The sequence below is a fragment of the Sebastes umbrosus genome, chromosome 12, assembly GCF_015220745.1.
Source record: "Sebastes umbrosus isolate fSebUmb1 chromosome 12, fSebUmb1.pri, whole genome shotgun sequence".
Lineage (NCBI taxonomy): Eukaryota > Metazoa > Chordata > Actinopteri > Perciformes > Sebastidae > Sebastes > Sebastes umbrosus.
Genome location: NC_051280.1, coordinates 14094933 through 14120430, shown reverse-complemented (window position 1 = coordinate 14120430; position 25498 = coordinate 14094933). Strand labels below are relative to the sequence as shown.

The 25498-nt window shown below is 39.6% G+C and overlaps 1 protein-coding gene and 2 long non-coding RNA genes across 3 annotated transcripts; all 3 read left to right on the top strand.

Moving 5' to 3' along the window:
* The first annotated feature begins 6 nt into the window (after positions 1-6).
* Positions 7-2607, top strand: LOC119499182. Its single transcript, XR_005209330.1, has 3 exons — positions 7-145; positions 1447-1562; positions 2285-2607. It is a non-coding gene; the product is annotated as an uncharacterized LOC119499182 (long non-coding RNA).
* A 1474-nt stretch (positions 2608-4081) lies between these two features.
* On the top strand, positions 4082-24966 carry LOC119499409. The gene is made up of 3 exons (XR_005209393.1): positions 4082-4185; positions 9864-9874; positions 24956-24966. It is a non-coding gene; the product is annotated as an uncharacterized LOC119499409 (long non-coding RNA).
* Positions 15357-18141, top strand: myl13 (myosin, light chain 13). Its single transcript, XM_037788710.1, has 5 exons — positions 15357-15523; positions 16802-16829; positions 17146-17295; positions 17475-17648; positions 17753-18141. Exons 1-5 carry the CDS (start codon positions 15416-15418, stop codon positions 17857-17859), a joined length of 567 nt encoding a protein of 188 aa, XP_037644638.1. The 5' UTR covers positions 15357-15415; the 3' UTR covers positions 17860-18141.
* Positions 24967-25498: the final 532 nt, after the last annotated feature.

Genomic DNA, 25498 nt, shown 5'->3' with positions numbered 1-25498 from the left:
GAGAAAAAGCCAAATTCAGCCTGACAGCATTGACAGTTCCGCAAAACTGCCTCTCTGCGTAAAAGTAGTATAAACGCGAAAGTCGAAAGTTTCTCGTGTTGTGGAAGCGTGTCCAGATGTGGCAGGCGGCAGGTCGTGTTCAGTAGTGAGTATGTGGATGGAAAAGAGGAGGGGTGGAGAAGAGGAGGCAGGTAGGGTGGAGCGTATCGGTCTCTCATTGGTGCGCAACTCTCTTACGTTGGAGTAAACCACGACTCCGAAAATGACATATTTTCTCACCCCTCAAACAAACTCTACATTCAACAGATCGCAGGGCTTTTGCCAAACCGCTTTTTCCCCCTGCAGTCTCTCAAAAAGTTGCATCTAGTAGGATTGGATTACCCGAGACATAATGCAGGAGATGTCTCAGTTTTTTTATCTCAGGCTGCTTAACTGTGATTTACATTACATTACACTTTTTCTCAAGTTAGGGAAATGAAACAGTGGATGGTTTTGGCACACAGTGTTGAGTATGAACAGCTCTGCAGTAAAACATGTTTTTTCTTATATTTATTTTTAACACATCTGATTCTGACCTTTTTTTATTTAACTCGTATTTTCTTGACATTGGCTTTACCTCCTTATTGTTTGAGGTCCCACAGACTACCCCACTGCTGTATGAGTAATAATAGTTAGGCAACTGCAAAAACAATTTTTATTTCAAATCGTATCATATTTTTTTCCGACCTTATTCAATCCAGTATGTAGAGCTGTACTGAGAAAAGTAATGACCATAAAACTTTGTTATTACACCAAATAAAGATGTATGAACCGCCCTGCAGTAAAAAAAAAATTAGACATGTTTTTTCATATATTTATTTTTAACACATCTGATCATGACCTTTTTTTTATTTAACTCGTATTTTCTTGACATTGGCTGTACTTCCTTATTGTTTGAAGTCCCACAGACCCCACACTGCTGTATGAGTAATACTAGTTAAGCAACTGCAAAAACAGTTTTTATTTCAAATCATATTATCTTTTTTTCTGACCTTATTCAATCCAGAATGTAGAACAGTACTGAGAAAAGTAATGACCATAAAGCTTTGTTATTTCACCAAATAAGGAACTATAGCAAGTTTAATATGAATAAATGTATATTCATTTTGTTTGTCATTCACAGACAAATAAATGTGTCATCATACACAAGGATGTTGCTTATGTTTAGGGTCAAAGAGAGGTCCAACTCCCTTTTCACACGCACCTGTGTGGGGACTCACCCACGTGTGTGTGTATTATTGATGTTGTGGGGACATAAATCTGTTTACACAGTCTCATTGTGGGGACTTGCCTCCGCTTTGGGGACAAAGTGCAAGTCCCCATAAAATAAATCATTACATTTTAGGGTGAAGACTTCGGTTCAGAGGGAAATATTGTACTTTTTTCTCTGTTTCATTTATTTCACAGCTATCGTAACTGAGGACTTTCACGTATCTATGAGCTGTTAGCAGTTCCACCCAAAGTGATTTCCCTTCTTAACTGACTGGATGGTTTAATTGAAAAACTATTTGAGGCCCAAAGAGGTAAAACAAAAAAAAGTCCACAAAATACAAATTTGTGTATCACAACTTTGTTTTTTTCTCCTCTCCCATTAATCATGTCATGGCTCCTCAGATTTATCTTGTGACCCTTTGGAGGGGCCCAATCCCAGGGTTGAGAACCACAATAACTATATCTTACAGTATATACAGTTGTTAAAACAAGCTACACCTTAACCACAACAGTAAAATTCTGCATCAGTATTAACTATCTCAATGTCATATGTTAATATATCAGTCACAGGGGACAATCTACTGCAGAACCAGCACTTTTCCTTTTTGACATTTTGCTGATAATGCTTCTGTACTTTTACTTAGGTATTAATTTGAATGCAGGATTTTACTTGTAATGGTGTAAGTAAAGGCTCTGAATACTTCTTCCACCACTGAGTGCAGTATAAAAAATACTGTCAACACTAATCACAGATATATAGCATGTGGAAATCCATCCTTCTGAAACATGTCATCAGTTCAAAATCATGTTTATGAGCAATTTTCCTAAAATGACAAAGTTGTGAAGTATCAAGTGGATAAAACAATATTAAATGTGTTTTTGAGTTGTTATAGAAAGCCAGAACATTAGTGTTAAAACTTAGATTATCATGAGTTGTGTCTTTCTCCAGTGGTAAACGGTTCATCCTTTTTTATTCTGTAAAGCAGGAAGTGTTGATGTTCCCTTTTAAAATGTGGCCTTTCTGTTTCTGAAGGTTTTACTACCTGCTGCTCTGAGGCTATCAGTCAGCGTGATGTCCTCTTCAGACCAACTCAAGTGTGAAGATGTCCGACTGTTTGAATATAAAACAGCCTTTTCTCAAACGAGAACACAGAAACATGCTCTTAATGAATTATGCAGATGTTGACAATACAATGCTAAAATAGCATTGTGCAAAAGCAGTGCTAATTCTAGCTCTATTATACTCTGACAGCTGAGGGTATGACACAGTTTTACGCATGTGTGGTCTCAATAGTGAATGAGCTCATAACTGTGGTAAACAGTGAAATGTTCCATCTATTAAACCATGCTATGATAGCAGAATAATTGTGTAATTCAGTAATCGCCTCACAGGCTGCAGACAAAGACACTGTGGAAATAGCTGTAGTGTTCACCGTTGGCATGCAGTGATGAACTGCTGTTGTGGATGTATGCATTATCCAGCGGAGATAATGATGTTTCAGCAGCAATGTCTTTCACTGCCATATGTTACTGACACACAGAGAGCTCAGGTTTGGCACAATCAACTGTAAAGTGACATTTATCCTCATGTGGGATCTCATGTTATTGACAGTGTCATGATATGATATGACACCAAATCAAATTTTAACTCGCCTACACATTACATGTGCAGCTGTGCAGCTGTGCAGACTTAAATATTCCAGGCTGTTCTCATACATTGTTTGTAGCTATACCTATGAAAAGTATATATCCCATGAAATCAATTCGTATGTAATCCACATAATAGTGAACCAGAAAGTATAAAGTGCAACAAACGCTGCTTAGGGAGGAGGTCGGGGTGGGTCTAAAAACACCAGACGTTTGCCCAGGAGACAGGTGTTCGTACCCCATGTGAAACCAGAAGTCACGTTGATTTATTTGTCACGTAACATCTATACTTAAGTTACACATCTTCCGGAGTTATTTTAACCCAAACCAAAATCTTTTCTTAAACATAACCAAGTAGTTTTGTTGCCTAAACCTAACCAAGTTGTTTCCTGGGAAGTGAGAAGTTTATTTTGAAAAGACTGTATGCACGTAACAAGCGTAAATTGACACGTGTTGCTGGACATTCGTGGGAGAACGCAAAAAGAATTAGGAATAACTTAATTCACTTCGATATCATTTGTAAGATATCATACAAACCGTTGTGTAAGGATACCTTGAATATTATCCTTATTTAGCATTCATATTCATATATTCAATGTATTTGTCAATAACTATAATTCCTTCTGTGGACGCCCAAATAGAGACAGGTGTATAAACAGATAATGACTGACAATCAAGTATAACACAGCTGTTTCCAACTTCATTATAGTGTGTTATAAACCATTTATTAAATGTTTATATACTGCTTTAAAACACTAAATGGGGAACGTAAAGTGCCTTGTGCTTGGAAACAATAGTTTGACAAAAACAAAATTTCAACTCAAGATTCACTTTGCAACTTTTTTCCTCATAGTCTTCCTCAGTGGATGGAGATTGTTGAGCAAACTCCATGCACTGGGGAAGACTGCGAGATGTAATTGAAAGCCCTGGAAAAAAATCGAATAATTCAGTCAATGATTTGTTCTGGATTACCAACAGGGCAAAGCGGGCAAGTGCCCCAGACAGTTAGGGGCCCCGACGGCTCCACGTTCACTATATGGAACTTCATTTAATTTAATTGATTGTATATGTGTTTGTTAATATTGTATGAACCATCAAGGCATGTTACAATTTATAATGATTGGGGCCTCCAGAGCCTGAGGGACCCCAGAGTTATAATGTAGTTTTGAAGGTTCTCTATATGATCTTGAGCATTAATATAGCAGCAAACAACCATTTGCGATGTAAAGATATAATGGAGTAATGTCTACCTGAGCAGAGAATGAAGTCACTCTCATATGACCAATGGTGTCATCGCGGAAGTATAGCACCAACCCTCCGGTTCCACCTAAGGTTAACACTGTTAGCTCTGTCAGCACTGTTGCCATTGTTTGCACTATTAGCGTTGTTAGCTACGAGCCGCCGGCTCAGACGTCGCCATGTTGAGAGCAGTGCGGAGGCATAGATATGCTCCCAATCTCGCATTTAGCACCTTTAAGGTTTATATTGTGCTTATGAGGCATTTTGCTAAATACATTTGTGTTGAATCATATAGAGAAACACAGAGTGGGAGAAATTGGGGGTCCACAGCACATTAATGTGCACCTGATGTCAATCCACTGCTGTGCTGCTTTGCTCAGTAAATCAAAGAGAAGCAAATGGAACCATAATGACTTGTTTTTTTCTTACTTTAACTCATAAGAAACATTTAGCACCTGCCTTAGAAACTCGTTCATGAACACGTGTTTGTACAGTACTCGGAATATTAATATATTTTCCTGTTTTTCCACTTCCCTTTCTTCCTTCCTTTTTTTAAAACTCAGTGCGTTTATCTTTCCAAAGACATGTTATTATTGTAGCAATATCATCAACCTTAATCAGCCCGGGCTTCTTTCCCATCAGGAAAAGGTTATTCCTGGGGTGAGAGACAATGAACAATATGAAAGCTGTCATAAACAGACCTGTGACCATACATTTGCTCATCCACCATGCAGAAAGATTGCACCCTACTGCTTCTCCATGGGAAACTCAAAATATTGTAAGCTGCCAGAAGATTAACAGAGGAGACCGTGTTCATGACATATGCATAATCTCCACTCCATTTCCAATCTGTCAGAGTCTCTCTTTTTATATCGCTCCGCTCTAAAAAAAAAAAAAAAGAAAAAAGAAAAAAAACAGTACAAGCTTTTCTTTTGAAATGTCTCTCTGAAAGGTTAAATGTGCCTTTAAGCCAGTTACTGTATCTCCACGCCACTACCCCTGGTTATGATAAATATCTCTGGCTATGGAAATGTTAATTTTTCACATTGTGACCCCTCCCTGCAGCAACCACCATCATATGTACCATCATTATTACCATCCATCTGGAATGATTAATATCCCCCCCCCCCCCCCCCCCCCCCCCACACCCCTCTTTAAGTATCCAGAGTGCCTCGCAGATGTCATCTGTTGCAGGCGACAAAACAAATGAGAGCGTATGAACATGGGACAAATTCCAAACATCTTTAGGGGTGTAAGGTGCTCATTCAATGAGCCATTTGTGGCAGCCAAGTATATAAAATGATGGTGTAATTTCCTTAGAAAGAGCTTGGAAAGCTGCCATCGTAGCCTGAGTCCCACTCAATAGTAAGTTGATTTGTCGATTCTTCTCATGCGTTTATGTCGGTTGCATGATAAGAGTCAGTGTGTTCTCAAGGAAGTGAGAAATTTGTTCGTTCCTTAGATAGTCTACAAGAAATCTATTAAATATTACACTGACAGAAAATTGGATTTTTTTATCACTTCATCTTATCATCACACTGGTTCATTTTTTCCTGCTATAGATTTCTTCCTGAACCAATAACTGGCTCTTCATTGGATGTTACTGTCCATCTCAGCCAATGGTTCATCTCTGGTGTTTTTATAGAACACCTTTCAAAATCAGATAAACAAGCTAGCATTCACACATTATTTGCTTGATTTTTGTACTTGCAAAGACTGAAGCGATATAATGTAGTCTAAATATCTGCAAGAATGTAGGAATGGGGACACTGAAACCCTATATCTGTGTGACGCATTTCCCAAAACGCGTGTAAAAACCCACATATAAATTCAAAGCACATGTATGTTTTGGACACATGATGGTTTTCATGTGTGGGCTTTTTTTTTTTTTTTGTCCTGTATGGTTTAGCCCATATGAACATTTCTATTTATACTTTTATTCCATATGAACATTTAATTAACTTTTCCACCCACATTTTCACCTTTTCACATAACCCCGACAAAGGCACATTCAATTTGCATGGGAGAGCTTTACATTCACTACAGTCGTGGTTTGAAGACAATCAACGTGACATGCAATACAACCAATTGTCTTCCTTTGTCTCAAAACAATTGGTGAGATCCTCCAGAGGAAGCTATTTCCAGTTGGATCGGGGTCAGCTCATCTTCTCTGAACCAACTCTTATTGTGTTGACAGCCAGACCACTCAGGTCACCCAAAGGTCTACCACAGAAATACAGTAAATAAAGGAACACATCTGGTCAGAGAAACTCCATCCCTGACACCGTGAACACGGGTTGCACATACACGCTGCCGAGGTGGACGTCTTTATCACGACAAACCTCATTCTTCCGCCTTCATGACTATTGAGGTAACTTTGATCAAACATATGGCTCAGACAGATAAGGGAGCGTGAGGTATATAACGACTTTGACTGACCTCCACACACAACTGAGGAATCGCTATAACATCAACAGGTGTCTGACACATTGTACTGTGACCTGGAACGGACACAAATATCAATAGTGGTTTGTTTTTCCACGGAGGGGTTTGAAAGCCAGACATTTTGCCACCTGGTGAAGTATACATTTAGTCATTACAAGTCACATTTTGTTATCATCAACCTGATAACACCCAAACAAGGGTGTTTGCAAAGGATGTCCAGCAAAAAACGTGACACAATATTTACTGCGGATATTGAAACAAATTGTTATGAAATGAACAACTGCTGTGCTATTACATCAGAAACACAGTAAATGCAAAAAAAACATGCAGCAGTAGCGCACACAGGTCGAGTACAAAATGTTGTGTTGTAATGTTTGACTGTCAACTATGTCCAACAGTGTCAACAAATTCCTAAGTAACCAAAGTGTTTTGCAATAAAATAGCAGTGGCAGAAAAATATGCAACCAAATACAAAAACAGAACCGAGGGAGTGTAACTAATGTCAAAGTACAGCAAGTGGGAAAAGAGTTCTAACAGAAAAACAGTCTCACCACAAGGTCCATTTAGTAGCTGTTCTTGAATTTGACATATACACATATACAGTATATATCCCATATATTCCGTGTTTTCGTCTTAGAATTTTAACCCTTCACAGTGTGTTTGTGTGTCTTATTCAGCACTGTTGTTGTACTAAGTTCCACCCTTTCGTGTAACTTCTGGTTGCAAAAAAACAAGAAAGCGACGTCCAAAAAGGCGAACTCGAGGCTTAAAACCATAGTCCACAAACCAATGGGTGATGTTATGGTGACTACGTCCACCTCTTTTATACCAAGCGCCCAGGAAGTGTGACGGGCTATGAAGCAAATGGGGCGAGGGCTGGGAGGTGGAGTTAAAAGGAAACACCCAATGCATTCAAAAGATCACCCAAAGATATGGGTACTTCTATATTATGCACTTTTTGTATAATAAAGCAATGGTACTATTAAATGAAAATAAAAGTTTTGGCTTGATTCCAGCTGATCCAAGTTCTTCAGGTATTTGTTAATCAAGTCATGTAAAAGAAAAAAAATAATACTGAAACAATAATAATATCAGCCATGGTTATTAAAGTAAACCAATATGCATACAAAACAATTATCTTGAAGAAAATGAAATAAATTGAGGTACTCTTTGTCTTTATGCATGTTTTTTTATATTACATGACACAGTACGCTAAGGCACTATCTGCACAATCTTAACCTTTAACATGCTGAACTCCTCTTGCCATTAACATGCATCACCGCCAGAATCATTACTTTTCACAGCCCGGTGCAACCGAAGAAACCAAAGAGGAACATGTGACTATAGTGGAGGCTGGTGGATAGATATGGTGTGGACACAGCAGATCATTTAACTGATCAATAACAAACAGCAGCGGTGGGGTTGAGGCAGCTAAGAACAGCTGCGAGAAGAGGCTCGTTTGCAGTTTTAATGCCGTCTCTGCACTGTGCACAGATCACAACTCTGAATGCAATTTAAGATAAACGAGCACTTGTCAGTCCCTTCAGCACCGCTGCCTCGCAGCAAGGGTGTTCTGTGTGCTGGAGAGAGGCTGTCCACTGCTCAGCTGGGTTGAATTCAGAGAATGAACACATGTAGCGTATCTCAATAAATCCCTTTATTTCTTCTTGTCGACTCATGAATAAGAGAGCTGTACAGCAGGGGGCAGGGTAGATACTGGCAGGTGATAACACAGAGGACAGGGAGCGTGGGGATTTAATCTAATGAATGTGTGGATACGTTTTACAAGGTTATCTTGGGAATGTCAGAAAGATTCAGTGATGCTGCTCAGCAGGGCTCAGCATCCAAATGCCCCAAATTACCTCATTGTTTCTGTGTGTAAACACATGACACCCCAGGCACCCCATGCACTCAATTTTTTGATTTTGGGCTATTTTGCTTCATTAAGATGAATTCTTTCAGACTAGTGGAAAGAAAACATCCAAAATACACATATGTGTTTATTTTGCTAAACTTTGCCTTATTTGCGTGTGTAGATTTCTCCTAAATTCACCAACGTTAGCATTAGGTAATGCCTCATTTGCATATTTAACATACAATTTAAAAATAAATACTTGAAATACAAGAAAAGAATTGCCTTAATGTAAGTAATCAACTGCAGAAGTTTCATGGTGATACCTATTAGCTAATCTGTTACCCTTTTCACCTGTAGTGTCTTCAAAATGTATTGAATTTTACAGTATATATCTTTAAAGGCTGTTCTCTCAAAGTCAGAAATCTCCACTTCAGTATCACTTACACACACACCAAACTTTCCAGTTTCATTCCAATCTATATTCTGAAGTTTTTTTACAGAGGGATTTGTTCATATATTATTCATAGCCTGATTTATACAACATTTTATTCCTAAAAACATGCTGGAAATGGATTTTTTATGGCTGACAGTATTTTCTGCTTTATGGAGTGATAATATCCAAAATTCCCTCTGTAAAAACCTTTGACTCTAATATGTCAACCAAATTAAACAAGACATTTGAAGCAGGTTTTATCCAATGTTCAGATTTCTGTTCTGCAAATGATCCCATATTTAATATGAAAATGCCTCATTTGCATATTTAAACATCAAATTTCAGAAAACTATTAAAGCTACTAATTCAAAAAAGAGTTGCATTAATGTAAGTGATCAACGGAGGAAGTTGATATCTATCAGGTCATATATTTGTCTCCTCTTAAAAATGGAAAAAATGTGGAAAAGGTGAGACGAGGAAAACAAATTAAATTGGGGATTCAAAAGGTTTACCTTTTAGTGACAGTTAGTTACCCTGTGACCAAAGGAGGGCGCTGTGGCTCAGCTGCTGGCTCTGCTGTTGGTGTTTGACACCACAGATGTTGACAACTTATAACTCAGGCCTGTAGACTGACATCCTGCCTCTGAATAAATCATACCTCTTCCTAATTACAATACTTTTCAGTGTCTAATCTTTGATGCATAAGCTTTCCACTGGCACACACTGAGGACACATGCTGATGTTAGGCTTGTTTAATTGATTGTGAAAGACTGGAACCAGGAACAGTTCGAAACTTCAATAAGTCGTCTCTTTGTTACCCCCACACGCTCACAAAAACACACACAAACAGGAACAGCATAACTGTTGTTTATTAAGACGTTAAAATGTTTGCTATGAAAAACGTTTTAACGGAAATCCAGCTGTGAGTACCCCCAAAAAACTGTGTTTATCTTTACTAAATAAGGATTTGTGCCAACAACATGGCAGCATTAGTCTGTGTTGGAGTGAAGCCCGTACAGCCTGGCACTGCACACTGAACTGGATACCACATCGGGTCGTATAGCTGGACAGTGGACAATTTAATTACATGTTCGCTTACTTCACTGACCGCCCTGTGGAGTTGATAATGAACACGTCACATCTACCAGGAATCCAGCTGGTGTATTAACCACTGTATTAGTTTTAGCACTGGCTGGGGCACACTATATCCTGAGTGCTGGTAAATGATCACAGTGGAACAGTGTCGCCACAGCTCCTCAGGGAGGTAATACAGAGCCATGGGGGAGTCTGTCAATGTAAACTACAGAGCGTTGCATATACACTTAATACTGCAGTTTAAAGCTAACAAAATGTAAATAAAAGGCTTGCCGCAAGGTTGGAACATGCTACCTCTTCCAAATTGATTGACAGGTACAAACATTAGACAACAACTACTTCTAAATTCATGTCTTCTGATGCTATTAATGCTTTTTTTGTTAGGTCAAAAGTTTAAGAGTTTAAATACACAACTCAACATACATTCATCAATGTGAATGTATCAGTTTTCTGTGGTATATATTAGTAATTGGACATTTTCTGCATACAAAAAGCATCACAATATATAATTTTTATGATTATCATTAAATGTCTGATTGCTATTCAACTAATGAATGCTAATTTTAACTATGTTTACATCTACAATGATGCACATACTCACATACGTAGTGTGACACAAATGAACAAGACTGCATATTTATTTATTTTATTTATTTAAATACACTTTTGGAAAAGGCAATCTTTATTATTCATGATGCAATTGGCAAAATGTGTATTACATAATGTAAGTAACTCCAAATAAATACTCATGATCATCTAATTTTACAAACATGCAGTTAGAACAAGTACATGCAGTGTGTAACGGTGAGGTTGCAGATTGCAACCAACTGAAACTTCTCCTGTGTGCCAAGCGTCTAGGAGATCTACGGTGGCCGACGTGAAAACGCGAATGGCACCTATCAAAAGCCATGGGTTGGTTTGTCCATTCTGGGCTACTGTAGAAACATGGCGGCCGGGCTCCGTGAAGAGGACCCGCTCTGTAACAGCTCATTCTAAGGTAACAAAAACACAACAATTCGTATTTTCAGCTGATTTTACGCTAAAGAAAACATACTTATTAATATTATATTCCATTTCTGCCAATATATATCCCCCTACATGTTGCAGACTGCTCCTTTAAGATTTGTCAAAACTCTTGGCTGAATGATTTAAAATTCTTGCCGTAACCCTTTCCTGTCAGGTGAGGCCACCGCAATCGGTTTTCGGAGCGTTTCTCCTTTTCATCACCCACCTCCTCCTTCTGAAAATAGGGTTCTCTTTATCTTCCTTAACTGGATTTCACACTCGTGCACCATCACAGCACATACAGCAGGGTGAGATATATTACCTCAGAATCTAACTACATGGCAGAGACATTTTGGACACCTAATTAACGATTCTAACTTGTGGTTTTTGTGTCTTTTTAGTGACACATCTGAACTGCATTACCACTTTTTCGGGGTAATTATATACTGTAACAGCCCTGCTTTTATCCAGGCTGTTAAAACACAAAGGCTACAGCTGCACTGAAGGTCATCTGATGGGTCCAGCTAACAATTGGCATTGTCCACAGATTGGAGCCACTCCAGGGTACATACCAGCTAGGTTAACAGACTAACTCCAAAATAGCAAATTGGATAGGTCATTAAAAGCTTGACTCTATGCGGTTAGCCATGTCGTGAATTGTTGCTGCAGCCTGTCAGTCACCTGGTGGGATCTGAAGGGGTGTCGGTGCTGAGCTATGTAGGGCTGAATCCGTTTATAATCGGACTGATATACGATGTTTCCGTCTGTGTCTCTACTGTATGTAGGTTAGCTCCAGCCAGACACTGACCACTCCAGTCATGTGCTGTTTGAAAATAATGAGGAACAAACTGCAGCCATGACTTATTATTTCTCCAGCACGCTCTAATCTGGTGATTATTTTATGCTCAGATGTCACGTCTCCTCCGCGGCAGACCAGGCCACAGTGAGCCGGAGCAAGAGAGGCAGCCTGATTATTTTTCTGTGTGTGATTCTCTTAATTTTATTCTCATGCATCAGTGAACAATATCAACCTGCAATATATCAAAAAGTCTCTTTGTCTTCAGCAATCCTAAACATGCCATGCACAATCGCTACTGACAGGTCTTGCTAATGTGAGCCACCATCCTCTATCGTCTCTGACATCATCCCCAAGAAGTTTAATTTAACCTCCACCAGTTAGTTCATAAAGTTTTGTGTTTGACTGAAGTTGGTGTATTTTGTTTAAAGGTCCCATATCATGCTCATTTTCAGGTTCATACTTGTATTTTGAGTTTCTACTAGAACATGTTTACATGCTGTAATGTTCAAAAAAACTTGTATTTTCCTTATACTGTCAGCTTAAAATCTCACTTTTTTATAATATGGGACCTTTAAATCATGCATGACAACTGGATTATCATCATCAGTGAAATTATTCTGTTCAGGCTCACAATATTGTTGTTTTTTTTCCAATGTGTTGTTGCAGAGCAAAGGCGATCTCACAGCTCATTCAAAATTCATATTAACTTAAAAGTCTTTGTCTTTCATTATGAACAGGAGATTTCAAAACCCATTGATTTCCTTTGAAAAAGCAGTTTCCTAAGGTTTAAATGCAAATGGAAGTTATGTTGTGCTGCATTGTTAGCTCAACAAATGCTGCTGCAGGCCACGCTTTGAATGCACTTGCTGACAATGGATTTCACCATTTGCCACTATTGACTTGATTGGTTTGTCACATGAGATAGGTGGGAGCCCATACTTCACATACAAGCCCAGAGCATTTGTGGAGTGACATATTTGTAGAGCAAAAACAAAGGAATGTAAGTCCATAGATGATATGTGGAAGGGGAACACATCCTTTACATGAAAAATTAAAAAAATATTAGTGTAAAAAAGAGTTGCAGGAGGAATTGTCTTCTCTTTTGCTCGTTTATTTGTGAATGAGTCATATTTAATTCTCCATATATCAATAGAAACAGTCAAAAAAGATTGCAACACCCACACACAAATCAAAATGTTCTTTTCAACAGCAGAAAAATACTGAAAACTGCGAGCCTTTAATTACAGCAAACAAACAATTCAAACCCTCATAATTATGGTAATTATGGTTATTTATGGTTTTATTTATGACTTCAGTCAAATTTAAATGAGCTGCCCAATGTTACGTTGTACTGTTACATCCTTCTAAGCAATAAACATGTTCAGCCTGTTTTGATTAATTGCAAAAATATTTAGTTCAAGTTTGTTTGTGAAGCACAGCCTCACAATGCAGACAAAAACACATCAATACACCAACAACAAGGAAAAAACTAAACCAGACAAAAATGCTTAAAAAAAAAAAAATAAAAAGGTAGTTCCTAGTAATAAGCTGTTCCATACTTTCAGAGCATAAACACTGAATGCTCCATTGCCTCAATTGTCTTGTGACCGGTGAAATCTGTAGCTGGAGGCATGTCAGTTACTAGCGTTTTCTTAAGGTGTGCTTGTAGTTCTATCCGTGGATAAATAGGTTAAAGTGTGGACGCAGTGTAAAAAAAATGTTATTGGAAAGTAAAGGTTCTTTAGAAGGCCTTGAAATGAACATCTTTATTTCATAACGATGCAAACACCGAAAACACGACCTTGGCTGCCTTCTGTCTACAATGCTTGTCTCGTCTCCAAGTGTGAATGGCAGCTTCACAAAGCGGCACTACGTTTCATCCTACATTACTTTCTTGACTTTTATGTTATTGACACTCAGCTTTAAAAGAAGAAAACAGCAAGAGTACGCTAGATTTAAAAAAATATCCAACTGAAAAACCCAGCCCAGTGTTGCCAACTCTTTTCCGATTGACCCTTCCTATGTCCCGCCCCTTTTCGCTCTGTGCTCCAATAACAGTTGAGCAAGCTTGGAACCCGGCAGAACCCTGGTTCCCCTTTCCTATTGGGTTATCCATGTACTTACATATGCTACGTTTGTTCAAAGGTAACCTTAACATGTAAGTCATATTACATTGGTGTCACAATCTTCACAGACACATTACATTGTAGTCACAATTGCTATGAGGAAGTTTCATTTTGTTTCGATTTTGGCGGTCCCTGTGGACAAAAGCGGTAGTGTTTCCGAGCACCAGAGACCTTTTAGAAAACCTAATTTTACTGTAGCAGCAGGGTCTGACAGTCTGCCCTGCACCGTCCTGGTTCTGGTTCTCCCATGCCTCCTTTCCCTCCAGCGGGCCCAGCGATACGGCCTGGGCCTCCAGCAGCGTGGTGTCAGTGTTGGCTTCCAGAGGGGAGGCGAAGCTCTGCTCTTGGCCGGAGGAGGGAGCAGAGCTCTCCACCTCCCGCCGGAGGTCCGATGGCAGGTTGCTGCTGGAGTTCTGAGCTGAGGGAGTTTCTGGTGAACCTGCATGATTTCGTCCGATTTCGGTCCTTTGTTTATATTATCTCTGCTTCGTGCTGCCCCAAAGTATGTTGAAGTATGTTTCTTTTTGTCAAGCTTGTCCAACCTAGCAACAGTAATTAAGGAGGATAGGACTTAGGATCGGTCAAGTAAAGCAGCTAGCAGTACTAGCTCCAAAAGTCGCTAAATCTAATGAGAAAAATCCGCCAAGCCGGCAACACTGACAGTCCGTCCCTTCAGGCCTCCCTCCAAAGCCACTCCCCGAAAATTATCAATAACGATTCGACAGGCTTATTACAGTCCTGCGACAGCCACTGACATTGATTTATTGATACTGTCAGGATGAGAATTTCAACAAATATAACAAAAAATGGTTTTGAAGATGTTTACCAACCCTAGCTTTAGGAGAGATTTTCTTCACATAAACTGAAACCACACTCGAAAGTCCGAGATCAGACAGCATCGTTCTGTGAATCCTATCTTGGTCCGAAGATTTGAGTTTAATGCTCTGCAAATCCCTCTGATCAGACCAGATAAATGGTCATCATAAACACGTGTCCAGGCACAGCATGTGCACAGTGAAGAATACTGCCGTGTCATTGGCTGCAATTTTGAATAAAAATCAAGGATAATTACAGCTCCCACCTCCCATTAGACATCATTGTGGCATTGCAATTTAAACAACTTCAACCCTCCTCTTGTCCAGTAATGATTGTCTTCATCCACTCCTCATTAATAACCACCACACAGTCCATGATAAGGGAGGTCACACAAAGGTCTCACTCGTGTTGATGGAAATAGCCTGATTAAAAGAAGGTCCCAGGCGTGGGATATTCAGCTAATATAGTTTTCCATCATCCGTATCTTGATGATGGACACACACAACAGCAACCATTGTCTTAAATAGAAGCACAACGGCATATCCTTTTATAGTCCTGCTCTTATTGTTGGCAGTGTGGTTGGGCATTGCAGGGGGGTGGAGGACATGACACCTGTGGACAGGGGATAAAGGGACCTGACCGCAGTGTGCCGGATCCCTCTGCTGTGTCCGTCCTCCACTTTTGTCTCCTGAGAGCGTCTTGCGATGGCCCCAAAGAAGAAGGAAGAGCCGAAACCCGCAGCAGCAGCACCGCCCAAACCCCCAGAGCCCGAGCGCCCTAAGACCCCGGAGTTTGACCCTTCAACAGTGACGGTAAAAACAAAAGAAAAACAGCAATATTAAGAGTGTTTTAATCTTTTAATTAACCAATGATTACTCACACTGGAAATTAAACTTAACATATACATTTTTTTTTTATTGTTATCATAGTAGTATTTATATTTATCTTATTACTAATAAGGAGATTTCATAGAAAATGGTCCCTGGTTTCCAAGCAACCTGGTGTTTAAAGAGTATCAGAGACCCCTTGTGACCTAAACTTGGCAGTGCAAGCAAAACTGTACAGCCATTTGAATGGGTTATGGTTATGCTGACAATTTGTATTATATTTATAGTTATTTCGGCTCTTTATTAAACTTCAAACGTGCATAATAAATGGTGTCATGCAGTTAAAGAAGCTGTGACTTCTTGTTAGGGGGAGGTTCGGAGGCAAACTCGCTGATACCAGACATCATGGAAAGATCTTCTGCTGACTTGGCCCCTTTTCAATAGACAAATGTTTTCCTGGTTGAGGGAGCCGCCATGTTACAATGAGGCGCGGTTAAAAGCCACAAAATATGATTTTCATTATGTCTGTGAATAGCGGACCACCCGCACCATTCCTCTGAGGGCAAAAGGGGGGTGGGAAAACCCGGGAGGAAGGAAAATATAGATAATTACATCCATCAGCATCCATCTTTAAACATGCTTAGATGAGTGTTTGGATAATATTTTTACAAAGAAATATCCAGACAGACAGAAGCTATCTGAGGGGAGGCTAAAATATACAGTATAAATAGTCCTCATTTGTCAGGGGTATTCAGAACGATGGTTTAACGGTTATGTCTTTCTCTGCTGTAGAGCACCAAAATACTGTTATGTACAATTTATTTGACCCTCTGATATTCACTTAAAAAAATGATTTTTTCTTTGAAAATAAAGTTCTTAACAGGGTCTCAGGGTTAAAGTTTTGAACCACCTTCATGTGGTTGATTGCGTTTCTAGACCTCGTTGAGATTGTAATTTAGATCCTGCTGGTGTTTACAGTATCAAACATTCCATGCCACGTATTGCATCTAAAAATAAACTCAAACAAGGCTGACAGTAGCAGACAGACTGTGAGAACAGACCAAGGTCACTGATAAACAATGCACTATGATTAGTAACTTGATCTGTAGGATTGGCACGATAAAAAGGTGGAGGCAAAGCCTTAACGGTTTCTATTTAATTTATTTCCTCTGCTGTAAATCCCACTCACTTGCCTTGTGAACTGCACTAAATCCTGAACAATCAGCAGGATCTAACCGCCGTGTTTGCTTTGTCTCTTTTCAGCTGGAATTCACCCCCGAGCAAATTGAGGGTAAGGTTGGACTGTCGGCTATTTACGGAGGGATTTTGTGTGATCATGCTCTCCATTAGTGTGTGAGAAATGTTCAGCAACAGCTGATGATACAGCGGTTCAGGGGTATTATTTTAAAGTAAACATTTCCAAGTTGATCCTGTTGAATTGCGATAAAGGCACATGTCATTCAAAGTAGAGTGGGACACGTTTTAGGGTTTGACTCTCTGTCTTTTAGCAGAGGAGACTTTTATCTGAGGGTTGCCGTTAAACATCATTTCTTTGAAGCATCCTCAAGGCCTTTCCTCATCGCCCTTTCCTTTAAATTTGTATTCAGACTTCAAAGATTCTTTCCAGCTGTTTGACAGGACACCAGCCAACGAGATGAAAATCACTTACGCCCAGTGTGGCGACCTGATCCGGGCTTTGGGCCAGAATCCTACCAACACAGAGATCATGCATGTCCTTGGAAAGCCCAAACCTGAAGGTGGGTTGTATGCACCATCAGTATGCTGAGTGGTTGTGCACAGTCAGATTGGTGTTAATACTCTGAGTTGAATGTGGTTTCAAAGGCAGCATCTGTTCAAATAAAGTTCAACGTTGTGATGACTGAAGTCGGTCCAGTTTTCCTTTTCTTTGGTAGAAACCACTTTTTTCTCCCCACAGACATGCAGACCAAGATGCTTGACTTTGACCAGTTCCTTCCCATGCACCAACACATCTGCAGGGCCAAGGACCGTGGAACATATGAGGACTTTGTGGAGGGTCTGAGGGTATTCGACAAGGAGGGGAACGGCACGGTTATGGGAGCTGAGCTCAGGCATGTTCTGGCAACACTGGGTGAGTTGAACAGTTTTTACCACAAACTGATTATCCCGAGGCCGTCATTATAAGGACGCGTACTGAGCTGACTGTCGTCCTGCTTTCTTCCTTATGGACCGCAGGTGAGAAGATGAGGGAAGACGAGGTGGAGCAGCTGATGCAAAACCAGGAGGATGCTAATGGATGCATCAATTATGAAGGTTTTGTGAAGCACATTTTGTCATCTTAAAAGTGCATATTAAACTCATTGTCATTCTGGTGGTACTTCACTGTGAATTATGAATTCAGTATGAGTGACAAATGAGTATGTTTCTCCTTCACTAGGAAAACAAGAACCCCAGATTTTTATGTTTCTGTAAATCCCATCTTGTATATTTCCATGCATCTCAGATGGATGTATGACTCACCATTTCACCATGTTTTTCCAAAGCCGCTCGTGTTAATGCTGTGCACATATTGCACCTTACCCCTGTTCATGTTATAGATCATGGTTAATAAATTGTAATTGTGATGGTGTTCTTTTTATTCAAAACTGCTTCACAACTTATTAGAGAGAGAATTATACAAACTTTATTTCACTATAGGTACTCCTACACACTGTCAGTAATGAGTTCATTAGAAAAACAACTTTTCCATCATGGACCTTTTACAGGCATAGACCTTTTTCACAGCAGACATGTTGACTTGTCACAGTAGGAGAAGCAAAGGTGTAGCTCGTAACACTTACTATGACTCTGCTCTATTCAGGTGTTCCAGTGGGAGTGACAGTGAGTCAACATGCACAATAGACTTTTTCAGACTTGACAACATGAACATTTTAAATGGGCCCCTTTGTAATGTTTGTTAATGCAGAAGCTGACAGGGAGTAAACTTGGACCAAAGCTGTTGCCCTAGCAACAGAATGGCAATGAAAAGGTCTATAGACCAAAAAACATTTTGACATGTCACTGCGGGAGAATCACAGGTGTATTTAATAACATTAATGATAGCTGTGTTCCACTAAGGAGAGGCCCTGGTATTGTGCATGCTGGCTCACTGGAGTAGCTTACGGGGACACTGAGCCATTGTCGATGTTTTCAGTTTCACCTGCGCTCTTCCGACTGTGACAAGTCAAAAAGTCTGCTGTGAAAAAGGCCTGTTGGTGCTATGAAACCCAGTGCTGACTGTGTGTGTGTTTTCTTTTGCATGATTTCATTTTCTCACACACCTGTCCACCAGGTGTATAATAGAAAACACATAGTGTCACGTCACTGAAAAAAAAATAGGCAAACTAAAGGGTATAGGCATAGAGTAAATTAAAGGTCAAATGAATGGGGAAACAAGGAAAGAAAGAAGGCTATTCCATTGAAATAACACCAAATTTATCAGAAGTGAATTGCAGTAAAATAAAAAAAATAAAAATTTGATTTTATAATTTCAAATACTTAAAAAAAATATATCATAAAATTACATTGTATTATATAAGATTGTAGTTCTTGCAAGGTGTACCTGATAATAAACTATATTACCTGCAGTATACAGATATTTTATTAAACTCTGTATCAGTGTCTGAATTGGGTCGGTACTTACCGGCACTGAGTATTTGCACCTCTGATATTTTTGTCCACATTAGTACCACTACTTTTTGTTGCATACCGCCACCTCCTGGTTTGCATCCCTAAACACGCTCCATGTAATGCTGAGAAAACAGCACTAAAAATGCATTTCCTATTCCTTCTCATTATACAATTGAATCTGTAGTCCATATTTTAAGTTGGTTTTATTGTAGCATATGTGTAATATTATATTTTTGTACAATTTGATTTGTATCAATATATACACTCTAAGAAAAGTCTGTAAAAATACGGGCCAATGTACCGTGTTAATATGAAGGAATTTTCTGTATCGAATTTTCACTGGAGTTTTTCCCGTATTTTAAAATACGCATTGCATTGTGGAAAGAAGAACCTCCGCTAGCGTCAAAGTTGGAAATCACATGAGACCACACGGCAAAGTTAAGTTCAAATTTTGAATTTGGAGAAACCTTTCTCACTTCTGTGGTAAAAGATCAACAATTAACGTCTAACGAAAATGATTTATGTTAAGGACTTAACGTTAGCTCAGTATCGTTTAGTTGGAAAGCTGTTTTGTTGTTTGGTTCAGCTGTTGTCAACCATTAACGTTACCAGATACGCCAGGAATGTTTTGATGACTGATTTTGAGACTAACGCAAGTTTGGTATTGTAATTTACGTTTAACCAAAGCATATATTTTGACTTCAGTGGACGTCAGGTGAGGTTAGCCCCAGTTTTAGCCTAAGGTGGTCCGCAGAGACCGATAGGTAACGTTCAAATGCTAGCGTTAGCGTCTGTTTTCCCTCTATAATGTAAAGGTTAGGCCAGCTATTTCTCTAGGTACGGAGGATATACTGTAATTCTACATAATTTTCCGTTTTAGGATTAACAGAAGTGTCCGTGAATGGTACGGAGGACGTCCTGGACTTCCTCAGGAACAGACCCCAGTGTGTCAGGATGGGGGACCACACCTCAGCCACTCTGACCCTGAGCACTGGAACACCACAGGGGTGCATCCTCAGTCCTTTTCTCTACTCCCTCTTCACATATGACTGCTCAACTATTCACCCCACTAACACCATGGTCAAATTTGATTAGACTCTTCTTCCTCAGGAAGCTGAAGCAGGCTCACCTTCCTCAACACCTGCTGATCAACTTCTATAGGGCAACCATTGAGAGCCTCTTGACCTACTGCTGCACTGTGTGGTTTGCTAGCTGCACAGTGGAGAACAGGAGGGACCTGCAGCGGGTGGTGAGGATGGCAGAAAAAGTGATTGGGACCACATTACACCCCCTCAGTGACCTATACGCTGGCCGGCTCTGTAAGAAAGCCAGCTGTATTACCAAAGACCCCACCCACCCTGGACATGTACTGTTTACTCCCCTTCCGTCCGGAAGGAGATACAGGACAATTAAAACACACACAAACAGACTACGAAACAGCTTTTACCCACAGGGTAACACCCAGAGTAACAATATGTATATATCCATATAGAGATTGAACTAAGAGATCCATTTGAAGGATATTTGTAGTGTAGTCCCCATATTCAGCCAGCAGGGAGAACTGTTGTTCAAATTATGTCTTCTTCATTTTACTTATAGGGATTCAGTATGTGGGAAAGAAAAACAACATGCTATTCCTTTGCTGAATGAATGAAGGATCCTGAAAGCTTGATTATGTTTTTTCCCTACTTCAGTGCAGATTTAAAGCTCCAGTCCCGTTTTCATCATACAAATGTGAGCATTAAATCATCCCACTGCGCCCCAAAATTGAATGTCATTTATATTCAAATTGATCTAATCAATGACATGGTTACATTCACATTGCTGATGAATCTCTTCATATAAAGACGCATAATCTTCAGCCTATAATTAACAAAACTGCGAGAAGCTTTTTTCCCTCATTAAAGTGAAATAACACAACCTTCTCACAGAACTGAATGTGATTAATTTTGTGCTGTTAAAATGCTACTTGAACTTTTTGGTGTTCGCAGGTGTTTCATGCACAATTTGCATCATGAAATATCAGTTTCTTTGCTATTTGGCTAACCAGCTAGGAGGGTTGGAAGAAAAAGTACTGTTTACATTGTAGTTAATGGAAAAAACGTTGCGTCTTATACAGGTGCTAAAGGGTGACTTGCTCGGCGGTATCAGACGCCGACGGCCGTGACAAAGCATCAGTATTTGACGCCCTGGCTGGTTTTCCAGAGTGTCAGCTAAGTGCTGAGTATTATGGCTTCACAAAAACAGACAAAGGAGACGGAACATATAAAGGACGCCATGAATAGTTACTTGGACAAAACAACAGATTCATTTGTCAACGAAAGTAACTATAATCAAAGTTCAACTAAAATAAACAAAAGGGTTGGAAATCCCAGCTTTAAGTTGAAAAAAATATATCTTATACCACTAAAAATAAGCTATCATATTAGCTACAGAATATGACATTACACTGTAAAAACATGAAATCAGGGTCAAATATTTAAACCTGTGGTTTTTAAGATGCACCATTCCTTCAAATAGAAATATTCTAGGTGTCTTGTGCATCATTTTATCAACCCAGTTACAGTAAAAATGGTGTATGAATGACACCATAATTTGCAGTCATTTTGCGTGCAATAAGAGCGGCGTTCTTTCTTTTGGAGCGTCATTTGTACACCATGTAGTTTGTAATGACTAATGTAAACCCATCTGCGTTTTATGCTACGCTCAGAGCTAGTGATGTAGATTAAAAAGTGAAAAAGACTGCTTATGATGGGCAGACCGGTGTTTCAGACCGGTGTTCGTGTCCCAAAGCGTCAGTATTTAACGCCCTGGCTGGTTTTCCAGAGTGTCAGATAAGTGCTGAGTGTTGGGGCCTTTCAAAAACAGACAGGCTCTAGTGAGACCGAACAGATTTCGGCGTGTGTGATTTTCATAGGCGTGTGTGTCTGACTTTATACTGCTGCCTGATTAGTATCAGTCTCAGGTGTGCTCCACTCAATAGAGCAAAGGCAGGTAGAGGGGAGGGAGAGCACAGGAGAGACAACAAAGCCACGCCCACCAACAGTGATCCATGCACCACATGTAGAGCCACACAAAACACTGAGAGTCCAGCCTGGTTTCACCAAATGGTGTATGAACAACACGCCAATTTCTTTCATTTCACATACCACACAAAATCAAGATTGAACTTTTTTTTTTTGTGTTGACTTATTTACGTTAACTACGCCTACTTAACTCACATACTTAATTTACGTAACAAACAAGCTTATTTTAACCCAAACAATGATCTTTTCTTCAACCAAGTAGTTTTGTTGCCTAAACATAACCTAGTAGTTTTGTTTATTGTTAACCACATGTTTAAAACTGCAAACGTGCGTCCGTATCTGACAAATTGGGAATGAATGAATGATGTGTGATTTGCGAGTCATTTTGCATGCAACAAGAACAAGAACGCCGTTCTTGCTTTTGGCGTGTCATTTGTACACCATGTAGTCTGTACTGACTGCACTGTAAACGCATCCGTGTAAATACGCTACGCTCAGAGCTAGTGACGTATAATACAAAGTGAGAAAGACCGCTTTTGATGGGTAGATCAGTGTTTGAGACCGATGTTCGTGCCCCAAAGTGTTGTTGAGTTATTTTGAAGTTACGTTTGTGACATGTTTTCCGTACTTCTGTTGTGTTTTTTCTGTACAGATTTTACTTGTGCATACTTATTTCAAGCCCCAAAATTATGTTTTTCCTAAAACTGGGTTTTGTTGCCTAAACCTAATTGCTAACTGTGGCTGCTACCGCAGTTTTGTTGCGTGGTGTAAAAATAACACTCAAATAGGCTAAAATTCGTTCTCATGACACGCAGAATGTCCTCATAATGTTGTCTTATTCATAGGCCTTACCATGAAATTGGGTTGATTTTCTATCCCCAAAATTCAGACATATTTCGTATCTTTGGCAACGATGGGATATGCGCTATAATTAAAACTTAAATGTTGAACAATATTTCTAATGAGTTACCCGCTTGTTAGGGTGTAAACTAATTTGGGAACAAATCCACCCAAACTATATTAATTTCAACATTAATATGACCTTCACATTCACCACAAATAGCTTTTTGAAGCACTTCTCCTCTGACCTAAATCACACCACATAATCTGTCAGTCAGCTCTCCTCTTCCAGCCAGGCTTTTATATATTTAGCCATTATTTGTGCACAGCCAATTTTCCACTGGACCTCCGGATAGCACCAGTTTATGGTTGCTGGGATATTTCGACTCAAGTGTAGCCTGGGTAATTCAGTAAACCGGCTGTATCATAATGGAATCGTTTCTTTAATATGAGCAATGCTGTTCAAGTGCACTTTAACTGTACTCAACCTCGACCTCCAAAGGCTCTCGGGGGAAATAAAATGCAGAAATAATTGATTAATGTGATGAATTAGACCAATATTCAGCATTCACAGGGCATTTAATTAGCCAAAGGTTTAAGCTACAGTATATTATTCTATCGGCATTCCTCTGACCTCCAGGTTTAGTGTCACAGACATAAATAAGCCTAAATTTTGTCCAATGAACTCCTATAAGAGAGTCAATTTAATGGTGTTTCCCATTAGGGAATGACTTGTTGGCAACAGATGCTTCTTAATTGCTTTGATGTAATCTATGGGAACATTTTTTACATTGTAATCTTGGTCTGTTGTTCCAATAATGTTATGGTTAAAAGTAGGTCCTGTAACACGGTAAAAGCAAAAAGCATAAATCAGGATGTGATCATTTGCACTCAACCTTGACATTTTACCTTTATTGTTAAAATTGTAAATGTAAAGTGTGTGGTGCTGCATGTTGAGCTGCAGAAGAGAAGCTTAAACTTACTTTTCAATTTACTGGCAAGAAAATAATGTGTTGTACTGTATTGCATTTCCTTTAAATTGACTTTTAGGTCTTTGGGAAAAATTCTAAAAATGTAGAGTTTGATATTGGGAAATAATACCTTCAAAAAATTTTTGGGAATTGAACAGCTGACCAAATAAAATATGAAAAATCCAAGTGGACAAGATATTCAGACAATCAGAAAGTGTTCAGACATCTTTTTTTGCACATTTTGTTATGCTAATATGCTAATAACGTTTAAATTCATCCCCCCTCAATCTACATTCAATACCCCATAATGACAAAGCAAAAAAACTGAAATATCACATTGACACAAATTCAGACCCTTTGCTGTGACACTTGAAATTTCGCTCAGGTGCCTCTCATTTCTCTTGATCACCTCTGAGATGTTTCTCCACCTTGATTGGAGTCCATCTGTGGTAAACTCAGTTGATTGCACATGATTAGGAAAGGCACACACCTGTTTATATAATGTCTCACAGCTCACAGGTCTTATCAGATCAAAAAACTATCCATGAGGTCGACGGACGTGCCGGCTGAGCTCAGAGACAGGGTTGTGTCAAGGCACAGATCTATAGGGAAGGCTGCAAAAACATTTCCGCTGCATTGACGGTTCCCAAGAGCAGAGTGGCCTCCATAAATCTTAAATGGAAAAAGCTTGAAGCAATCAGTTCTCCTCTTAGAGTTAGCAGCCCCATCGCTATGGGGGTGTCTTTCAGTGGCAGGGATTGGGGAACTGGTCAGTGTTGAGGGAAAGCTGAACAGAGGAGCAAAGTACAGAGATAACCTTAATGAAAATTGGTCCAGAGCACTCAGGAGCTCAGAAGGAGCTGAAGGTTCATCTTCAGCAGGACAATGACCTTTAAAAACCGAGCAAAGACATCGCAGGAGGTGACTCAGAGATAACTCTGTGAATGTCCTTGAGTGGCCCAGCCAGAGCTCGTATTTTAACCCAAATGAACATCTCTGGAGAAACCTGGAAATGTAGCAATCAATGTTTAGCTTTATTTGGTTCAAAGGCAGGCAGGCAGGGGCCATACCTAGAAGATGAGACAAACCATTCTGATGAGGGGCAGGCAGGGTAATCCAAAGGTTAAAGGTCCAAAGAGGGAGGTCAGATAATTAATCCGAATGCTGCACACAGACAATCTGGCAAACTGGTACCGAGGGCTTAATGAGGGAATGAGATGCAGGTGGGGAACCACTCACCCCACCTTCTCCGTGCAGATCAGTGGCAGGATCTGAAATAACAGGAGAGATGTGGCAGAAAATGACTGTCCATCAGTGGACCCCATCCAACCTGACAAAATTTAAGAGGATCTGCAGAGAATGGCAGAAAATCCCAGAATCAATGTGTGCAAAGCTTGTCATGTCATACCCAAGAAGACTTTAGGCTGTAAATGCTGCTGAAGGTGTTTCAACAAGTGGGTCGATTTGGAGAAAAT

Excerpts from the sequence above, each read along its gene's own strand:
- myl13 (XM_037788710.1), top strand. The coding sequence starts at position 15,416 with ATGGCCCCAAAGAAGAAGGAAGAGCCGAAACCCGCAGCAGCAGCACCG. Across the intron at positions 17,296-17,474 it reads TGGAAAGCCCAAACCTGAAG|ACATGCAGACCAAGATGCTT; the intron begins GTGGGTTGTATG and ends TTCTCCCCACAG. Across the intron at positions 17,649-17,752 it reads GCATGTTCTGGCAACACTGG|GTGAGAAGATGAGGGAAGAC; the intron begins GTGAGTTGAACA and ends TATGGACCGCAG.